Source organism: Morus notabilis, unplaced genomic scaffold (genome assembly GCF_000414095.1).
Source record: "Morus notabilis unplaced genomic scaffold, ASM41409v2 Scaffold902, whole genome shotgun sequence".
Classification (NCBI taxonomy): domain Eukaryota; kingdom Viridiplantae; phylum Streptophyta; class Magnoliopsida; order Rosales; family Moraceae; genus Morus; species Morus notabilis.
The window spans coordinates 60,482-81,378 of NW_010365273.1; the positions used below are offsets into that span (position 1 = coordinate 60,482).

At 36.3% G+C, this 20,897-nt stretch overlaps 1 protein-coding gene across 2 annotated transcripts; it reads left to right on the forward strand.

Moving 5' to 3' along the window:
• The first annotated feature begins 7,643 nt into the window (after positions 1-7,643).
• On the forward strand, positions 7,644-20,302 carry LOC21400277 (mediator of RNA polymerase II transcription subunit 12). 2 transcript variants are annotated; one of them, XR_002903060.1, is made up of 14 exons: positions 7,644-8,026; positions 9,200-9,394; positions 9,911-9,970; positions 10,248-10,353; positions 10,759-10,827; positions 10,991-11,044; positions 11,257-11,364; positions 11,807-11,956; positions 12,061-12,408; positions 12,518-14,943; positions 15,752-18,340; positions 18,773-19,106; positions 19,470-19,980; positions 20,059-20,302. XR_002903060.1 is itself a non-coding variant. In XM_010107624.2 (13 exons), exons 2-13 carry the CDS (start codon positions 9,267-9,269, stop codon positions 19,920-19,922), a joined length of 6,825 nt encoding a protein of 2,274 aa, XP_010105926.1. In that variant the 5' UTR covers positions 7,644-8,026; positions 9,200-9,266; the 3' UTR covers positions 19,923-20,302. The 2 variants fall into 2 exon arrangements, 1 of the variants encoding a protein (XP_010105926.1); XM_010107624.2 differs by having other exon boundaries at positions 19,470-20,302.
• Positions 20,303-20,897: the final 595 nt, after the last annotated feature.

A 20,897-nucleotide genomic window follows, 5' to 3' on the forward strand; every position in this document is an offset into this window, starting at 1 on the left:
AAGAACACATATATATGTATCCATATGTGTGTGTGTGTGTATATAGTGGAGATCTGTCACTATGGAGCAAAGCCATGAAGACGACAACAAAATTGCTCCTCCGCGAACTGATCTCGCCGATCAGTTGAGTTGCAGGCAAGATGTCAAGAAACCATGACCTTCAAACGGAGAATCGATGACAAAGGGGCAGATCTAGATCTCGAAGCTCCATTTTTGCACAACAGAGGAGAGAGAGAGATGGAACGGAACGAAGAAAAATGGAGCTAAGAAAAGAAAAAGAAAAAAATGGAAGAAAAAAAATCAATTTAAACATGGGTAAAATAGGAAAAACAAATTAAATTCTTAAGAAAATGCTACTTACTAACCACCTAAAATAAATATGATTTACTACCTTATGTTTTAAAAAATCTGCTACTTATGACAAATTCTGTTGTACTGTGAAAAAATTCATTAATAAAAATGTGAATCTTACCCGCAGGCACGGGCATCCACGGTAATAAAGCGGGTATAGAAGATACCATATGAGCGTGGATGCGGGTATTAGGGTTAAAATTAATCCTTAATTAGGGATAGAGCGGGGTGGAACAAGCTCTCCCATTCCTGCCCCCGACCCAATTATTTATTTTATATATTATATATAATAATAATAATAATAATAATAATGTTCTTAGTACTATTTTAATTTTTGGTTTGTTTTACAAATTTAATTTATAAATTATTGGAGTTCAAATTTTATTTTCGATTTATTTTTATGAAATATTATTGAGTATGTTGCTAAATTTTATAATTAATTTAATGAAGTTTGTTTTGAGTTTTATAATATTTCAAAAATCTTTTTTATTTTTCTTTCTTAATGAGTAAATGAGTAAGGTATGAAGATAGTTCCCTTAATGGGGATTCTCCAACTCTGACCTGTTTAAAATTAGACGGGTATGGAGGGGTATGGGGGCAAAATAAGAATAAGGTATAAGTGTGGAGGGAACATACCTGCCCTTGCTCCTCTCATCACTACTTATTAAGTTTGTTCATGTTGTAGGTAAAAAATATGCAATTCAGTAATAATATGGTGGACTGACAAGCTGGTATGGATTGGATGAGGCATGTGAATGGATACCTGCCATGCAAACAATATATTCGCACAAAACAAAATAACTTCTTTTGAAATTAAGAATGCTAAAACTTTAATTATGCTTTAATTAGATTACGTATGAAGACTTCAATCTATGTTATAGAGTGGGTTTTATGACTTTCATGGATTTAAAATGTTTTATGACTAGGTTTATATAATTAATATGGCTTACATTTCTGTTAGTATTCTAGTATGGTCTAATCATATTAATACGTAATATTCCAAATGTTAGAAATGGTGCTCTTAAAGCATGTGATTTAATTAGATATTTATAATTTTTTTAATAAAGTAAATTTTATTATTTTATGTGCATTTATTATTAAATACTTTACGAATATTATTAAAAATTTTGTAATTATTTATGTGACTTTAAATATTATATATAAGAGAATAATATTTAAGGATAGTAATTGAAATATGTCCATAAGTTTCGAAGTTTTTAATTAAAATATTACTAATACATGTCATTCTCATTAAAAATATATAACGATCTTATCTATATCATTAACATAGAGGGATATTGAATGACTGTATTTTACATAATGAGATTACGTAGAATTGAGACATGACAAGACACAAATTAGATTTCTAATAATTTCCATTAAGCATATAAATTCAAATTGAGTTTATTGATGGTAATATATGAAATGATATTATTCATGAGTAATTAGCAAACTTCTATATATAAAATTGTGTCTTTTGGCTTACTTAGTATGAATTTCAAGTTTTTATATCCTATTACTTGTATCTTAGAGACGTGGTGTAATATGTATTTGGGAATGTTAGTGCTTGTTTGGTTTAAGAATTCTTACCAGGTGGTTTGAACCACAATTCAAATGTTGTGAGAGAAAACATTACAGCGGAATTTTTTAAATTTAAATTTTTGTGAGAGAAAACACAGATTGAAACAAAATTAGAGTGGTTTGAACCCTCAAATCAAACATGCATTTAATATACGAGATGAAATACATTCTTTCTTTTTTTTAAACGGAAAATCCATTCTTTTTTAAATAAAGAAATAGATAAATGATTATCTTTACTATTTTATTCGGTCTTGAATAGTAAGAGCTAAATACCATAAGAGATATATAAGTATTTGGTAAATTATGTATCAAATTATTGTGAAGGTATATGATGATTAAAATAAAAATAATTCAACACATATATTTATAATTAGTTTTACCTATGTATTTCAGGTTAATATTCATACCTGTTTTAAAACCGAAGTACTATACATCTAATAAATTTCTTACTTTTCATTGCTATTATTAATATTTACTTATTATTGCTATTATTAACATTTTGATAATTATTACAAATATTCGAGTAGAATTTAGGATAGTATGTTTTTCAAAGATTTTCAACTTTTAAATAGATATGTTTAAAAAATGTACGTATTTTTCTTAATTTGGTATGAAAAAATAAAATAGATAGGTTAAGAATTAAATTTTATCACGGAGATTATTTTAACAAAATTTAGACAAACATAAATTATTGTGTAAAAACAATCCTTGACCTGTTTCTTATATTTTGTATGTTGTAGGAATGTTTAGAGACACTATAACACTCTGATATACTGTTGCTTCATAAAAAATAAAAAAAAATAAAATAACTAAAAGCAATACTAAATGGGCTCCTCAACAAATATAATAACGTACGTTCACCATATGAATTATAAGTAAATATAAATATTCATTCTCATGTGTCATTGTCAATGGTAGATTACAAATAATTTTCAAGAAATTTATCCTGCAAATGTAATCTCCTAGAACATTTATAGCAATGACAATACACTAAAGTGAAAAGAGAAGATGCCTCAAAATAACCTGAGCCCCCCCGTTTGTTTGAGCAACTCAAACCTTTGAGTTAAATTCAAATGTTCAAAAACATGTTTGGTTGGGAAATTAAAGAGGGCACTCAGAAGGCCCAATTCAAAATTGAAAAATAGTAGAAAATATGACAATATGAAAAGTTTAAGAAAGTATATAGGTCAATTTTTAGTTATAGAAATTAATAGGCCATAACTTGTCAAGTTATGGTTCATAACCAGATAAGTTATGGACAAACTTATCAAGTTATGGTTCATAGTCAGATAAGTTATGAACAAAAACCGTGAATAACTTGTCAAGTTATGGTTCATAACCATACAAGTTATAGACGAAAACAGTAATTTAGCCTATTTATTAATTTATGTAAACTATTAGCCTATAAATTTTAATTCATCTTAAGTCTTGGTCTATTTTCCTCTTTCTCCCTTCAGAATTTGACCCCCTGGCCCCCATGAATTCGACTATTAAAATACAAAAGAATTTATTTTTTCTCTCTCTTCAACTTTAAGTTTAAAAATATTATAATCTTCTTTTTAATTTTAATTAGGACAATTTTTTTTAATGTATTCATAATAAAGAAATGAACAAATCCCCAGCCATATTACATATTTTTAGATGTTATTTACAATGAGATTTTATAAGATTTGTTACAAAACTCTAATAACAGTTTTCAACACTTTATCCAAACACAGTTTATATTTTATTCTTAATTGAAATTACAATTTATTTGCGTATCTAAACATTGGTTTGAATCACAGTTTAATTCACTACAATTCAAATCACCACAACTCAAATCAAATCAACAATTTAAATCGTTGAACCAAACGGGCGTTAAAACTCTCAACAAGTTCTTATAATCTCACGCATTCGTACCTTGAGAGGACAAAATAGTCATTTTATAAACTGCTCCCTTCTAATGAGAGGCACGTAACATTTCCGTAAGAAAACATATTTAAAAGTTAAATTTTAGTATAATTTCAAAGTTTGAAATAACAAAACAATATAAATTAAAATTCGACAAATATGTTGTTACTCGGGTAAAAGTTTAGGGAAATTTATAAAATTCACCCCTAAAATTCTTACTTCAATTTGAGAGGTATCAGATGGGCCGGGCAGTCCATGGACGGACCGGCCTAGCCCGTAACAGTACCGGATTCAGCACGGCCCGGTACGGTACTGTTATGGGCCGTGCTAGCCCGGCACGTTTGATGGGCTAGGGCTGGGCCTCGGCTTCTCAGCCCACGGGCCACGCCCGGCCCTAGCCCGTGAAGGCCCGCGGCTTGGCCCAAGCCCGGATTCGGCTCTTGTTCGGTCCGGCCCAGGCCAGCGAAACGACCCGCGAAAAAGCCCTTCAGCCCATTCTGATTGTGATCATTGGGCCCTTCGCGGGCCCAACGGTCACAATCCGAAAAATCCAAAAAATCCCCTATAAATACCCCTTAATTTCATCTTAAATCTCACACAATAATTCACTCTCAACTTTTCATCTCACTCTCATTCTATCTCTCATCTTGTCTCTTTGATTTTGATTCTAAGCTTTTTTCTCGCGATCACTCATTTTCTTACTCTTTCATTTACAAAGTTTAAGTTCAATCAATTTCTAGAAAATGGCCGCATCAAACTTTCCCGATTTCACTACTCTTCCTGAGCTTGGTGATGAGCCATTTTTTGCGGATGAAATGATGCCTTCCAACCCCACCCCCATTGAACCAGAAAATGCTCCGGTTAATAATGCTTCAGTGCACAACGAGGAAGTTGGAGAACGGACCAGGGAAAAAAGACTGTGAACTTCACCTGCATGGCAACATTTCACAGAAGAGCCCCGGCCAAATCTAAAAACAGATGAAATAAAAATTCGTGCGGTATGTAAGTATTATAAAAAACACTTTTCTAATAAAAAGGGTGGGGGTACTAGTCATCTAGATAGACATTGAAAAGTATATCTACCGTTGCACCAAGGTGGGAGTGTGGACTCCCGCCAACAAACATTATCACTCACATCACAAGGGTTGTAAAAATTTAAATACGATGCACAACGTGCTCGTGAGGCACTAGCTAAATTTCTAGCTAGTGCCGAATTACCTCTTTCTTTTACAGATGATGCGTCGTTCGAAGAATTCATACAGACGATCTTTTGCCCGTAATTTAAATGGGTAAGTAGAAACACAACTCGTTTTGATTACATGAAAGTGTTTTATGCAATGCGACTATTTCTTGATGATAATTTTAGAACTTTTAATGCTACTGTATCTTATAATTCTGATATATGGGAGGAGTATAATAAAACTTGATGTTTATGCATCATGACATATTATATTGATGATGAATGGGTTTTACAAAAAAGAATAATAGGTTTTCATTTATGTCCATATCCTCATAACACATCAGTTATTTCTGGTACAATAATGGAAATTTTTGGGTTTTATGGGATAGAAGATAAAGTTTTAACAATTACTTTTAATAATGCGTCAGCTAATACAGCTGCAATTAATCTGTTTCAACGTAGTTTGAAACCGGCATTTGGAGGAGAAATTTTTCATCAACGGTGTGCGTATCGCATAATCAATTTAGTAGTTCAGGTAGGAATTGAACATATTTCAGTTAATCTAACAAATATTAGAGAATCTTTATCCTTCATATCTAGTTCTGGAGCTCGGCTCCAAGAATTTAAACAATATTGCAGGAATAGCCAGATGTACCCAAGAAAGTTTCCAACTGACGTGAGACATAGGTGGAATTCAACACATTTAATGTTGAAGGCAGCACTCTCATATTCACAGCTTATCACGACAACGTAAACAGTAAGAACGATCAAATTTTAATTTTCGATCCTGATTGGCAGACTCCAAGAATTCAAATAATATTGTAGGAACAGTCAGATGCGCCTAAGAAAGTTCTCAACTAACGTGAGACATAGGTGGAATTCCACCAATTTAATGTTGAAGGCTACACTCCCGTATTCACAGCTCATCACAACATATGTAAATAATAAGAACAATCAACTTTTAATTTTCGATACAGATTGGCAGATTGGTGAGTATTTTTTTTAAATTTCTAGAAATTTTTTACAATGCTACTGAATTACTTTCCGGAGTTTATTATCCTACTGCACATTTAGCTTTACATCAACTATTTAATATTTTAGAAACATTTTCTTATTATAAGGATACAATACTTTTTAGACACATAGTTAAGCTAATGAAAACTAAATTTAAAAGTTATTAGTCAGGTTGTCCTATTTATAAGCATTAACAACCATTTTAGATCTTAGGTGCAGAGTAGATGAGACTGAATCTTTGATGACTGCTACAACAGAAAATTCATGTATTGATATGCAACTAACTATTACTGACGATAGGAAAATGTTAGAAAAGGTATTTGGTTTGTATGAAGCAAAATATAGCACAGGTAAAAAAGAACAGGGAACTTCAACGTCAATTAGCAGTTTGGGGCCTAAAGGCTCGTCGTGGAGTTTCTTGAAGAAGAAAGAGAAAACGGCAGGATCATCATCAACACAAGCGTCTACCGAACTGGTAAAATATTTTGAAGCAAATTTTGTAATCGATGACGACAAACTGGACATCTTACAGTGTTGGAAGAGCAAGACCGATTATTTTCCAACACTGTCCGTAATAGCTCGTGACATTCTGACAACTCCAGTGTCAACAGTAGCATCAGAGCAAGCATGTAGTGCAAGCAATTGAATTCTTGACGAGAAGAGAAGCAGAATGCATCCAAATATCTTAGAGGGGCTAATGTGCGTTAAAGACTGAGAAGATGTCAAAAGGCGAAAACAACAATACACAGATGATTTAATGCAAGACTATTTTTCTAACTTAAAAATAACAGAATCTTCTAGAAACACTTAGGTTTGATAATTTACTATTCTTAGAATACTGCACTCTTTTTTCCTTCGCTAAGGTTTTGTCCCGATCTCCCCACGGTTTTACTTGGCAAGGTTTTTAACGAGCCAGTCATTTATGTGTACTTATTCGTATTATCTTAATTCAATAAAATCACATCTTTTAAGAGCATATGATATATTTTTAATTAAATTTTATAAAAAAATTATAAGGGCCAAGGCCGGCCTGTGAAGGGCCTAGGCCTAGGCCGGCCCGTTAAGGGCCTGGGCCCAGGCCCGGCCCTGACCCTTATAGACTAGGGCCACGGGCTTGGACTGGGTTTGAGATTTTTTCCTCAGGCCCGGCCTTGACACGGCCCAAACCCGCCACGAGCCTGAGGTCGGACGTGCCGTGCCCGACACGGCACGTTTGACACCTCTATTTGAGAGTTTACACCTTGATGGATTTCTACTTCTTAAAATTGATTGCACCTCATCCCCATTCTCTATTATGCAAAATTGATTGCTCCTTATCCCGATTGCATCTTTGACCAACTTTAATTTTTAGCAAACTAAGTTACATTGCATAACAATACAAAACTTAATCACAGAATTGTTTTTGCCCCAACTTAAAAAAATGTATCGAAATTGTTTTTTATTTATTTATTTTTTCAATTTTTTGCCCCTATAAACTTAAAAAAATGTATCAAAATTTTTTTTTCTTTTAATTTTTTGAAGTGTTGTCCAATTATCCTAAATCCTAAATAGTGTTAAAAATAGAGTTAAGACATATATTTTTAAATTTTTTTTAATAATAAGAACAATAACAGGAAAGAAAGAAAGTAAAGCAAAACAACAGAAGAAGGCGTCGCCGTCGTCATCATCATCAACAAAGCTTTAAGAGTCAAAGCACAAACCCCGAGACCCTTGTTCTTCTTCCCAAATTCCTCTTTCTCTCTCCAGTTTCTCTCTTCAAATCCAAATATCTCTCTCTCTCGCAGTCTGAACCTTTTTCTCTCCTCATTTTCGCCCCCAAGTTTTTGCCTTTCCCCCCTATCAAAATATTATCGTTATTATATTATTTTCCCTTCTCTTTTTATTTTAGCAGGTTGACATCAAAAACCCTAGCTTCTCTTCATGCTCAAAACCCAATCTGAAGCTCCGCGAAAGCTCGCCTTTTGTCGCCCGTGATGCGCACTCCCGAATTCGTTCAAAACCCTAGCTATGGTTCGTTCTTCAATTCTCCTAATTAGATTTGACGATTCGTGGCGTGGATTTGCTTGTTGTTCAGTCTGCTTCGATTTGATTTCAGCTTATTAGGGCATCTTTGGTTGAATAGCGTATTTGGCTGGATTGGTGTTTTGGGAGATTTGGGTCGGTTCATTTCGTGGTTGCTCAAATGTTTTTGATTTTTGGGGGTTTTGACTGATTTTAGCTGCTTGGGCAGCTAGTTTTGGTGGGAAAAAGTACGAATTTTGGGTGTTTTTGAATGGTTTTTGAGTAAGTTTTTCAGATCAAATTAATTTGGTTAGTTTTTGGGGCTCTCTGCTGTATGGGCTGTAAACTAAAAGACATATTCTTCAAAACTGTACAAGTTTGAATATCTGTTACTCTATTTTACATGATTAAATTTGTTTATTAGCATTCATTTTATATCTTCAGATTAATTTAGTCCTATAAGTGAATTTGTGTATCATTTTCGGGACTTAATAAATTCTCTAGTTGGTTCACTTTTTCCTCTGATATGTTACTTTCCTGTTTAAACTTCTTTATTGTAGTGAGCATCAAGGTGCCTGATTTAGGGTTTTAAAATCCTTAAATGATTGTTCATATATGCAGTTTCCTTCCTCGTGCAGTTGTATTGTTCCTAAAGTGATTGATATATATATATATATATATATTTTTCCCCCCAGTTTAGGTCCCTGAGATTTGTAACGTCACCTCATATAAATTTTCTTATATAGAAACTTTGTCATTTTTACCAAGTAGGCAAGTATGAGAAAGTTTGATGTAGAAAACAAGAACATTTCTATATCCGGGTAGTAGTTTTCGAATCTTCATATACTTTTTATTGAAAGGAAGATTGATTTTTTGCTCACTGTGTTCCATTTATACAAATATTTTACCAATTAAAAAGTGATTTTCAGTTAATGCTCTGGCCATCTGACATATAGTTCATGTCATGTTCATTTCTTCAATACCGAGTTAGATGCAGTCTCAAGTTGGCATGTGGCAGTTGACTGGAAGTAGTCGATGCATTTATCATGCATTTAAATCTTTCAGTTTACATCCAATGTAATCCATAATTTGCGATTTCTTTTAAAGTAATTCGGTTTTTAATTTTCTTTGCTGAATTACATTTGGTCAGAGCTAATAGTAACTGTGTTTCTTCAAATGCAGTTTAGTTTTTCCAGCTTCTTATAGCAGTTCAATGCTGGGGGCAGTATGCCGATGATTGTTGGGAGAAATGCAAAGGTATCATGCTGGTGGCTGCACTAGTGCAGTTAATAACAGTACTATTGGGGGGGCATCGGCTAGGGATACTGCCCGAGCTGATTCATCTTCCTTGCCAGCTAACTACTCCTTGAATTCTAGGTAAATTACTTCCAAGTTGTGTTTTAGTATTTTATCCTCCATGTTGCACAACTCTTCCTAGTCGTATACCCCCTAACCAAAAAGGAGAAAGAAAACGGTCTTTGAACATCATTATAAGTATAATGTCTTTTGTTCAACATATATCTCACGAGTAATCCAGATTGGTGCCTCCAATTTTGTTGTCTTATTTATCTATTTATTTATAACTTTTTTTTTTTATAAGTTTGTAATTCGATTGATTTTTGTTATCCAAGAATTACTATATCACTTGCTTGATGGTGGAGTACGTCACTGAGGTTTTTTCTTGAGCTTTCTTAACTGACTAATATCTTAATTTCTTGTTTAGTTTTGTTTTATGTTCCTCGAGTTTTGCTTTGTGTATTGCTCATGCCAGATTTCTTTATGTAGTTGTGATATATAATTTGATACAACTATATCTTCCGATGGAGCTGTTAAGTTGCTTGTCTTAAATTGCTCTTTTTGCCCCATAGAACTTGACTTACTTTTAATTTCCAGGCGGCAACCTCCATTAACACCTTACAAGTTGAAGTGTGACAAAGAACCTCTTAATTCAAGGTAATTTTGCTAAAAGCGTAGTGCTGCTTTTTGTTGCAGTCCTTGAAAATTAGAATGTTTGTGTGTAAACAGATATGTATCTTATTTTTTGATGCCTTTTTATTCTGTCTGTATTTTATTTCTTATTTTTTAATCGATAATTGTCTTTTAACACCAAACTAGTTAAGATGGAGAAGTTGCTGACTTTCTGGGTATTTTCTTCTTTATCAGTATCAGTACATATGTTGAGTATGGTTCTCATGTCGCATTAACATTGTCATTTGTTCTTCAATGTTAGACTTGGTCCACCTGACTTTCATCCGCAAACTCCGAATTGCCCAGAAGAGACACTTACGAAAGAATATGTGCAAGCGGGATATAGGGAGACTATTGAGGGACTTGAGGTAGGATTTTTAGATTCCAATATATATGCAGAAAAATACTGGTAAAAGCATCGCAGTTTGAATTTTTTATTTGTTTCTGCTCTTAATAATTTTCATTGGGTTCAAATGCAAGTTTTAGTACATTTTTCTAGTATTTCTAGTGAAAAAGTAAAACCTTTTAGTTTCTAGTGTACAAGTATTTATCCCAAAAAAAAAAAAAAATTGAGAGTAAAAATTCTAGTAACTTTGTGAGTGTAGTGTTTACTGTTTAGAAATGATTAAATTTTGGCGGCCCTTTCACAAGATTCTTTCCTTTTATTTTACTGCGGTTTATGGATATATTGTTATTTAACCTGCTGCTTCATGGTCATAGCCTTACCCTCATAAGTAGTTACTTGACTTGGTCGTACTTGCTGCGTGTACCAGGAAGCTAGAGAGATATCACTGACTCAGGCTCCAACTTTCTCCAAGCCCGTTGTCTTCAAGTGCAAAGAGGTAAATCACTTTCTTTTTTTTTTTTTTTTGGCATAATTATCATCAGTTTTGTTACTTTTTTATTTTTGGCGAAATGCAAAGTCTTGTTTTTTGAAACTTGTATTGATAAATATTTAAGATACATGATACAACATGTTAGTTTGAGTCGTTGCCCTTTTTGCAGGCTATCAGGAAATGTCTTAGGGCTATAAATGAATCTCGAGCTCAAAAGCGAAAGGTGATGCTTCTATTCTTTGTTGAAAGTGTTTCTTCATCTTCTTTTTCTTTTTTTTCCCCTCAATTGTAAATTCATTATACTACAACCTTTTTTTTTTGTTGCATCGCACAACTTATTTGTTTAACATATTTCAATTCGCACGATTATTAGGTTATTACAGGGAAGTCTCATCATAAAAAAAACTTGCTGTATTTTACTTTTTCCCGTGGCAGGCTGGTCAAGTTTATGGTGTTCCTCTCGCTGATTCTCTGTTAACCAAGCCAGGTGTTTTTCCTGAGCAAAGGCCATGTGGTGAAGACTTCCGCAAGAAATGGATTGAGGTAAGCCTTTCATCTTATAGAGGTAGCAATATATATATATATATATGTACACATATATTAGTTATAAATACATATATTATTTATGTATTTATATGATATTTTGTATGGATGTATATGCTTATTTAAAGTATCAAGATGTAAACTCTGAATAGCTTATTGGAAAGATCATTGAGAAATGAATGTCGTTGAATGGTTACATGTCCAGCCACTGGATGGAGAGGACTTGAGATTGCTTGAGCTGAAATGAGCTATTAATAAACTTAGCATGAACAGGAAAAAAGACTACTTTGACAGACAACCTGAGTTTAATTATCCGTGTTTGGCTTGGGCATCCATCTAAAAGTTTAACTGAAAAAAGATCTATTGTATAAATCATCACTTGAGAAGTCCATTTGATTTTTCTTAATTAAATTTAATCTTCAAATTTCTTCTTGAATTCCAGGGTTTATCACAACAGCACAAGCGATTGCGTTCCCTGGTTGATCATGTTCCTCACGGTTATAGGAAAAGATCCCTTTTTGAGGTTATTATAAGGAATAATGTTCCCTTGCTTAGAGCAACCTGGTTTATCAAAGTAACTTATCTTAATCAGGTATGACTTCCATAGAACCAGAGTTTTCGATGTTGTCTATTTATATTTACTTTTTTAACTTCTAATATTGGAAGGCTGCAAGTAATGGTTTGTGCATTTTGCAGGTTCGACCTGGTTCTGTTAATATTTCTTCTGGGACATCCGATAAAGCTCAGTTGTCTCGCACGGAGTTGTGGACAAAAGATGTAATTGATTACTTACAGCACCTCCTGGATGAGTTTTTCGCGAAGAATCATTCCCATTCTACTTCACACAGCAGAGATCGATCAACACAATTTCTGTATGCTGGGTCTGTACACCAAAGGAGTGATCCCGTATCAGCTGGTCTTGACATTGAAGATTCTTCTCTACATTTTAAATGGTGGTACATGATGCGGCTCTTGCAGTGGCACTATGCTGATGGACTAATTCTTCCTTCTCTTATAATTGACTGGGTTCTCCGTCAACTCCAGGTACTGTCTTTGGTCATCTTACTTAAACTAGTTATTCTATTTCAAGGTTCATTGAAAAGGTCGTGTTCTTTCTAGTTCTGATAATTTCCTTCATATGTGCACATGTCAGGATAAAGAATCTCTTGAGATCGTGCAGTTACTATTGCCAATCATATATGGTGTTTTGGAAACTGTTGTTCTATCCCAAACATATGTGCGTAGTCTTGTTGGCATAGCTGTTCGGTTCATACGTGAACCTTCTCCTGGTGGCTCAGATCTTGTAGATAATTCTCGTAAGGCATACACAACCTCTGCATTGGTTGAGATGCTTCGATATTTAATAGTTGCTGTGCCTGATACATTTGTAGCTTTGGATTGCTTTCCATTGCCATCTTGTGTAGTCTCTCATGTTGTAGCTGATGGAAGTTTATCAAAGTCATCTTTTGAGGATGTCAGAAAGATTAAAATTGGTTCATCAGAAATTTCAGTTCCATTTAGAAGTAAAGGTCTTGATGCCCAATACCAGTCCTTAGCCCTAGACTATGTTGTTTCATCTATTCAGAAGCGAGCTGACAGTCTTGCAAAAGCTGCACGTCCTGGCTATCCAGGTCATAGTGTGGCTAAAGTTGTAGAGGCTTTGGATAGATCTCGTGTACTGGGAGATGTTAGAGGGGCTTACACATTCCTCTTTGAAGATCTTTGTGAAGGAGCTGTCAATGAGCACTGGATTGCAGAAGTCAGTCCTTGCTTAAGATCATCATTGAAGTGGATTGGGACTGTCAGCTTGTCACTTGTTTGCTCTGTGTTTTTACTTTGTGAGTGGGCAACATGTGATTTCAGGGATTTTCGAACTGCCCCACCTGATAAGCTGAAATTCACCGGAAGAAAAGATTTTTCTCAAGTGTATATTGCAATCCGAATTTTGAAGCTGAAGGCAGAAGGTTTGCAAAGTTCATGTAGATGCAAGAGTGACAACTCCCTCGGAGTTAAAACTATCACAAAATCTTCCAGTCAACAGAATAGTTTTCTTGCAAGAACATCCATGGGAGATTTATACGACTTAAAGAGTAATATAAGAAATGTGGATCAACAAAGTATGAAGACATCTTGTATTTTTGAGAGCCCAGGAGCTTTACATGATATAGTAGTATGTTGGATTGATCAGCATGAAGCATGCAAAGGAGATGGCTTTCAACGTCTTCAGCTACTCATAGTGGAACTGATACGTGCTGGAATCTTCTACCCCCAGGCTTATGTAAGGCAGCTAATGGTTAGTGGAATCATGGAAATGAATGGATCCACGGTTGATGCTGATAGGCGAAAGAGGCACTATAGGATCTTGAGACAGTTGCCTGAGTTCTTTGTGCGTGATGCACTGCAAGAGGCTGGGTTTGCTGAAGGGCCACAACTTTTGGAGGCCATGCATGTTTACGCAAATGAAAGGAGACTAGTACTCAGTGGACTTATCTGCAATCTAAATAAAAATTTGAACAAAACATGGACATTAGCTCCAAAGCAAACAATTTATCCAACCTCCGGCAAGGATGGGGCTTCATCAGCTTCAGTTGATCAATGGAAGTCTATTCAGTTATCATCAAACGTATTTTCTGGTAACAAAGTGAAAAATGACATTGGTATTGATGATCTCAAGGAAACAATCTCAATACTATTGCAGCTTCCCAACACTTCATCGAAATCCACAGATACAGGCCTGGATGAAATGCAACTTAATGCTAAGAGATCCTCTGCTTTACTCTTTAACAAGATGGATATGGGTGAAGGCACACCTGGGTGTGAAGAATGTAAAAGAGCAAAGAGACAAAAGCTGGGTGAGGAAAGAAGCTTAGGCCTTCAAGGACATTCTCCGACTTTATCAGATGAGGAAGATACCTGGTGGGTGAAGAAGGGAACCAAGTCTTTGGAGTCTTTTAAGGTTGATCCGCCTCTCAAGTCAAGTAAGCAGGTCTCCAAAAATAGGCAGAAGGTAGTCCGTAAGACTCAAAGTCTTGCTCAATTACAAGCTGCTAGAATTGAGGGTAGCCAGGGAGCTTCTACAAGCCACGTTTGTGATATTAAAGTAAGCTGCCCTCATCATAGAAATGGAATAGAAGGAGAAACTTCTAAATCTACAGATGGGCTCAGAACAAACCACTGTCAAGATGTTGTTTCAATTGGAAAAGAACTAAAGCGACTACGTTTTGTAGAGAAGAGGACCGTTTCAGTTTGGTTGATGACTGTTCTTAGGCAGGTTGTTGAGGAGACTGAAAAAACGATAGCCAAGGTTGGACAAATGGGAAGGTCTTTCACTTCTGTTGATGACAGGAATGGCATACGATGGAAACTTGGTGAGGACGAACTATCCACTATACTGTATCTGATGGATGTTTCCAATGATCTAGTGTTGGCTGTCAAATTTGTCCTTTGGTTACTGCCAAAGGTGCATGGTAGCCCCAATTCTACAATCCATGGTGGAAGGAGCAGTCTACTGTTGCCAAGAAATGTGGAAAGTCAAGTGTGTGAAGTGGGAGAGGCATTTTTGGTATCATCCCTTCGGAGGTGAAAAACTGTCCTTTTACATCTCAGATTTTATACATAAAAAACAATCTATCTACCTACTTTAATAGGGGATTAACTTGTGTCGTTTCTTTATCTAACTAACGTGGAAAGATTGTTGGTTTATTTTGCTGCTCTCATACATTAATGGGACTATGATAGATGTGACCTTTAAGCGCATTTTTTGATCTTGATCTTGCAATTTCTTTTTGTACTTCTCTTTACATTCTCAATCATCAAGTGTGTGTGTGTTTTTTTTTTCTTCTCTTGAAATCACCAAGAAAGTTGCACTAACTCATCTTATAGTCCACTGTATTCAACTAAATTTGAATATACTGGTTTTTGTTTTCCTTTGGTATTACCTTTGTAGTTGTGGATTTGATTCTACTTGGTATTAGATGTCCGTTTGAATGAGTTGCTTTATTCATCTTTGTTATCCTGCTTTTGTTGTTTTTTTTCTTGCATGTTTTTTTCCCCTTATAGCGAACACTCATATATGACTTTTTTCTAATATATATATATATATATATAAATATATGTATATATTTCTTGCTCGATTCAGCTTTTGTTATGTTATTATTTACGAAATGAAGAAACATATTAAGCCATATCGTATGGAAAACATTGATGGCCTATAATTTGTTTTCATCATTTCAGTCTCTTCTTGATGTATCTTTAAAGTCTGAATATATTGAGTTTTTAATGCTTCCAAAATGAATATTGCTTATTCCGTTATTTAGCTTGAAGACCGTCTTTTAATCTGGTTGACCATTGCAATTTAGACCAGGATCTGACTATGAATTTGGTTCAGGTATGAAAACATACTTATTGCACAAGATCTTATTCCAGAAACATTGTCAGCCGCAATGCACCATGCTGCCTCAGTCATGGCCTCTAATGGGAGAGTTTCGGGTTCATCAGCCCTGGTCTATGCTCGATATTTGTTGAAAAGATATGGGCATGTAGCCAGTGTTGTTGAATGGGAGAAGACTTTTAAGGCAACATGTGATAAGAGACTTGTTTCTGAACTTGAATCTGGAAGGTCAGGGGATGGGGAGGTGAATTTTCCACTTGGAGTGCCTGCAGGAGTTGAAGATCTTGATGATTTTATCCGTCAAAAAATTAGTGGTGGCCGTTTGTCTAGAGTGGGTGCAAACATGAGAGAGATAGTGCAACGAAATTTAAACTCTGAGGATGTCCTTCAGTATTTCTTTGGCAAGGAGAGAAAGGTCTTTGGTGCTGGGACGCCTAAGGCTCCCGTTTCAGAAAAGTGGGACGATGGATATCAGGTAGCTCAAAGGGTGATTGCTGACCTAATGGACTGTATTAGGCAGACTGGTGGTGCTGCTCAAGAAGGGGACCCAACTTTGGTGTCTTCTGCTGTTTCTGCCATTGTTGGTAATGTTGGGCCTACTATTGCAAAACTGCCAGACTTTAGAGCAGTAATTGGCTACCCAAATTTTCCGTCTGCAACAGAATCTTTGAACGTTGCTAGACGTGTTTTGCGCATCCATATAAGTTGCCTAAGCCTACTTAAGGAAGCACTAGGAGAGCGCCAAACCCGTGTATTTGAGGTAGCCCTTGCAACTGAAGCTTCGTCAGCCCTTGCTGGGGTCTTTGCTCCTGGAAAGGGATCTCGAAATCAGTTTCAGTTATCTCCCGACTCCCATGATTCTAACAGTAGCATGTCTAATGAAAGCTTAAACAATTCCACAAAAGTAGTGTTCACAAGAGCAACTAAATTCGCCGCAGCTGTTTCTGCTCTTATTGTTGGGGCAGTTGTTCATGGGGTTACTAGCCTGGAGAGAATGGTAACTGTGTTCAGACTGAAGGAAGGATTGGATGTAGTTCAATTCATAAGGAGCACAAGATCCAGTTCTAATGGTAGTTCCCGTTCAATTGGGGCTTTTAAGATGGACAACTTAATTGAAGTTTATGTTCATTGGTTTAGGCTGCTTGTGGGCAACTCCAGAACAGTAACTGAGGGATTGGTTGTGGAACTCTTGGGTGAACCATCTATAGTAGCACTTTCAAGGATGCAGAGAATGCTTCCTGTTGCCTTAGTATTTCCTCCTGCCTATTCAATATTTGCTTTTGTTATATGGAGGCCGTTCATTTTGGGTGCAAGCCTTTCAATTCGTGAAGATATTAATCAGTTATATCAGTCTTTAATGGCAGCTATTAGTGATGCCATAAAGCACTTACCTTTTCGAGATGCATGTCTGAGAGAAAGTCAAGGGCTTTATGATCTTGTAGCTGCAGACAATAGTGATGCTGATTTTGCGGCAATGCTAGAGTTGAGTGGTTCTGACTTGCATTTAACATCCAAGGCCTTTGTTCCTCTACGAGCAAGGCTTTTCTTGAATGCTGTCATTGATTGTAAGATGCCAGGGGACGTAAATCGGGTCTCAGGACAAGGTGAATCCAAAACCCAATTTGCAGAGACGGAATCAAAGCTTTTGAATAAGCTTGTACATGTTTTGGATACCCTTCAACCTGCAAAGTTTCATTGGCAGTGGATAGAGCTTCGGCTTCTTTTGAATGAGCAAACCCTCGTTGAAAAGCTTAGGAACCATGATATGTCCCTTGCAGATGCCATACGTTCATCATCACCCAGTCCTGGAAAAGCTGCTGGCTCTGAAAATGAGAACAATTTTATTCAAATCATCCTCACAAGGTTATTGGTCAGACCTGATGCCGCCTCCCTTTTCTCGGACGTGGTTCATCTTTTTGGGAGGTCACTAGAGGATTCTATGTTGTTGCAGGCCAAGTGGTTTCTTGGTGGTGCCGATGTTCTTTTGGGACGGAAAACTATTAGACAACGACTTCTTAATATAGCTGAGAGTGACGGTCTTCCAACTAAGGCCCCTTTTTGGAAGCCTTGGGGCTGGTTTAATTCTGGAACTCACCCAGCGATAAGCGGGGACAAAAAGAAATTTGAGTCCGCCTCCCTTGAAGAAGGAGAAGTTGTTGAAGAGGGAACAGATTCAAAAAGGTGTAGAAAAACGTTTCACAGTGAGAGCTTCAGTTCTAGCCAGCAGCATGTGACGGAGAGGGCTCTTGTTGACTTACTTCTTCCTTGCATAGATCAGAGCTCCGATGACTCTCGCAATACCTTTGCTAGTGATCTAATTAAGCAGTTTAATAATATTGAGCAACAGGTTAATACAATTACACGTGGGCTGGATAAGCAAGCAGGACCAACTAGTTCTGGAATTGAGGGTCCAGCAACCAAAGGAAGTAATCGCAAAGTTATTAAGGGCGGGAGTCCTGGATTAGCCAGACGAACAACAACAAGTGCAGCAGATTCTGCTCTGCCTACCCCTGCTGCTTTGCGAGCTTCTATGTTGTTGCGATTGCAGTTACTTTTGAGATTGCTTCCAGTGATTTATGCTGATGGGTAATTATGCAATGTTTTTCCGGTCTTAACTACTGCTCTATTAATTTGACTTCACCTTTTTTTTTCTTAATAATTAGTGTTAAATGATACTTACTAGTAAGCTATTCAATAATATAGTTTTGATTTTCACTGGTTGATGGACTTTGAATTTGATTGTTCTTTTCACCATTCATATGGGTATGTCCACCAAGTAGGATAAACCACATTTTTCTAACTTGTTTGGTTAGATTAAAGTCATTGGAGAAAACATTTTATTTTAGTTTTTCCGTGCAATGAAATTAGTTTATGTTAAAAACAAATGTTTTAGAATTTGATACCAGCGTATTTCTGGCATATGTTCAATAAACAATTAGAAGTAGATATAGCATAATAGCAACGATTTGCAAAAAATTTAAACATCGCATTGAAGATGTTATTTCTTGAATTTGTCAGGGAACCATCAGGGAAGAACATGAGGCATACACTTGCTTCTGTAATACTTCGTCTTTTAGGAAATCGCGTTGTGCATGAGGATGTAGATCTTTCTTTAAATCATATTCAACATAATTTGTCCAAGAGGGAGGTGGAATCTTCGACAGACGCTGCATCTGCCATCATTACGGATTTATCAGGTGGAAGTCTCTTTGATCGGTTATTGTTGGTTCTGCATGTGTTATTGAGCGGTGTCCAACCAAGTTGGTTGAGATCAAAGCCTGGTCCCAAGTCAACCAATGAATACACAAGGGACATTTCTGTAATTGATCGCGAGTTGGCAGAGAATTTGCAGGTTCATCACTGTCCTTCTGTCACTTAAATGTGTTGCTTTTGATTTCAAAAAATTAACCCTTACGTCATAAAGCCAGAAAGGGGGGTGGTCATGTTTATTAGTGTTATTTATTTATTTTTTATCTTAGTTGTATACATTGTGTACATGTCAGATCCCTTTTTGTGCAGTCTCTAACTATCAAATTAGGTACCCTAAAAAAAATCTATATCAAAATAATTAAGTAAAAAATTCTGTAGTTCAAAGTTAAATGGAAATTTTGTTAGGCATGGAGAGGTCGTCTTTCCAAATCTTTAACTATCTAAACTAAAGGAATAAGTGAAAGATCTTTTTACCTGGCTAACGCATATTCATCTATGGTTGCAGAATGACTTAGATCGTATGCAACTTCCTGACATGATTCGGTGGCGTATTCAAACGGCAATGCCTGTTCTTCTTCCTTCTGTACGGTGTTTTGTAAATTGCCAGCCACCTTCTATTCCAAATGCTGCTTTTGCATCTCTTCAACCCGTCATCTCAAATCCTGGGTCCTACTCAGGAAACTTAATCACGTCTCAGAGGAACCACTTTCCTGCGGCACGTTCTGCAACTAACACAGCAGGGAAGTCCAAGCCCTTGCCCTTACAGGACCATGATACAGAAATTGACCCATGGACGCTCCTGGAAGATGGTGCTGGATCAGGCCCATCTTCAAGTAACAGTGGCTTGATAGGCAGTGGAGACCATGCTAATCTTCGAGCGTCTAGTTGGCTTAAAGGGGCTGTTCGGGTGAGACGTAAAGACCTCACATACATTGGGGCTGTGGATGATGACAACTGAATTTAACTTCACTCACTTCATTCTGCAATTTTTCTGGAGTGAGCTAGCCCCTCTGCAGGTAATCTAATGTTTCCATTTGTTGCCCAAAATTGGCGTCAAGATCACCATATTTTGTTGACCTCCTCTTTGACAATAGAGGAGCTGCGAAGAGGGAATTTTTTGGCGGGTGGAGGAGTTTTGGAGGTAGAACGTGAAGATATCGTCCCATGCCGCCCGTCCAACCAAGTCTTGGACCTGCTTGACTACTAACCCTTTGATTATCCCCCGTCCAAGCTTTTACAAGTCTGCAGTTTGGACACTGTTGTATATATAGAGATAATTGTTTCACTTTATCAATTGATTTAAGTAAAATATCTAAAGAATGACCTGTAGTTGTTTCTTGTCATTTCTAGTTGAGTCTCTTGCTGCCCATCTTCACTGCATATAATAACTGACACAGATATATATGTAGACACATTTGTACATGTAGGTCTGATTTGCATATCGTGTGCTCATATCTTGCTGCGGAGATGCATTTTCATTTTCAACTCTGATGTGTCAGCTGCAGCCTATATGTTCATGTTCTTTTAAGTCGTTTCGTCCTGTTCTTTTACTTGGCGATTTTGCTGTTACAAATTTTGAAGAATTTTTGCCTGTAGGTGTCTGTGTTAAGGTCCTCAAGGAATGGAAATCCTGATAGCTAATAAGCTATATAACACGAACTCGAAAAATACCTTTGACTGCTGTTATTTGGATCCAGCTTAGTCTGGCTTTAAAATTAAATTATAATTCTGAGCTCCTAACTCCTTGTTGAAATCTAAATACACGGCTAAGTAGGATGGTGGCCATAGTTGATGACTGTGCAGGAGCAGGCGGGGCACAAGTCCAAGCCGGGGCGTGGCATGCAAAACAAGGAAAAGGATGGCTGCTGGCATGGGCGGGTGGGCCAGTAGTGGTGCGGCTTGGCAGCTGTGTGCACAATTTTGCTTTTCTTGT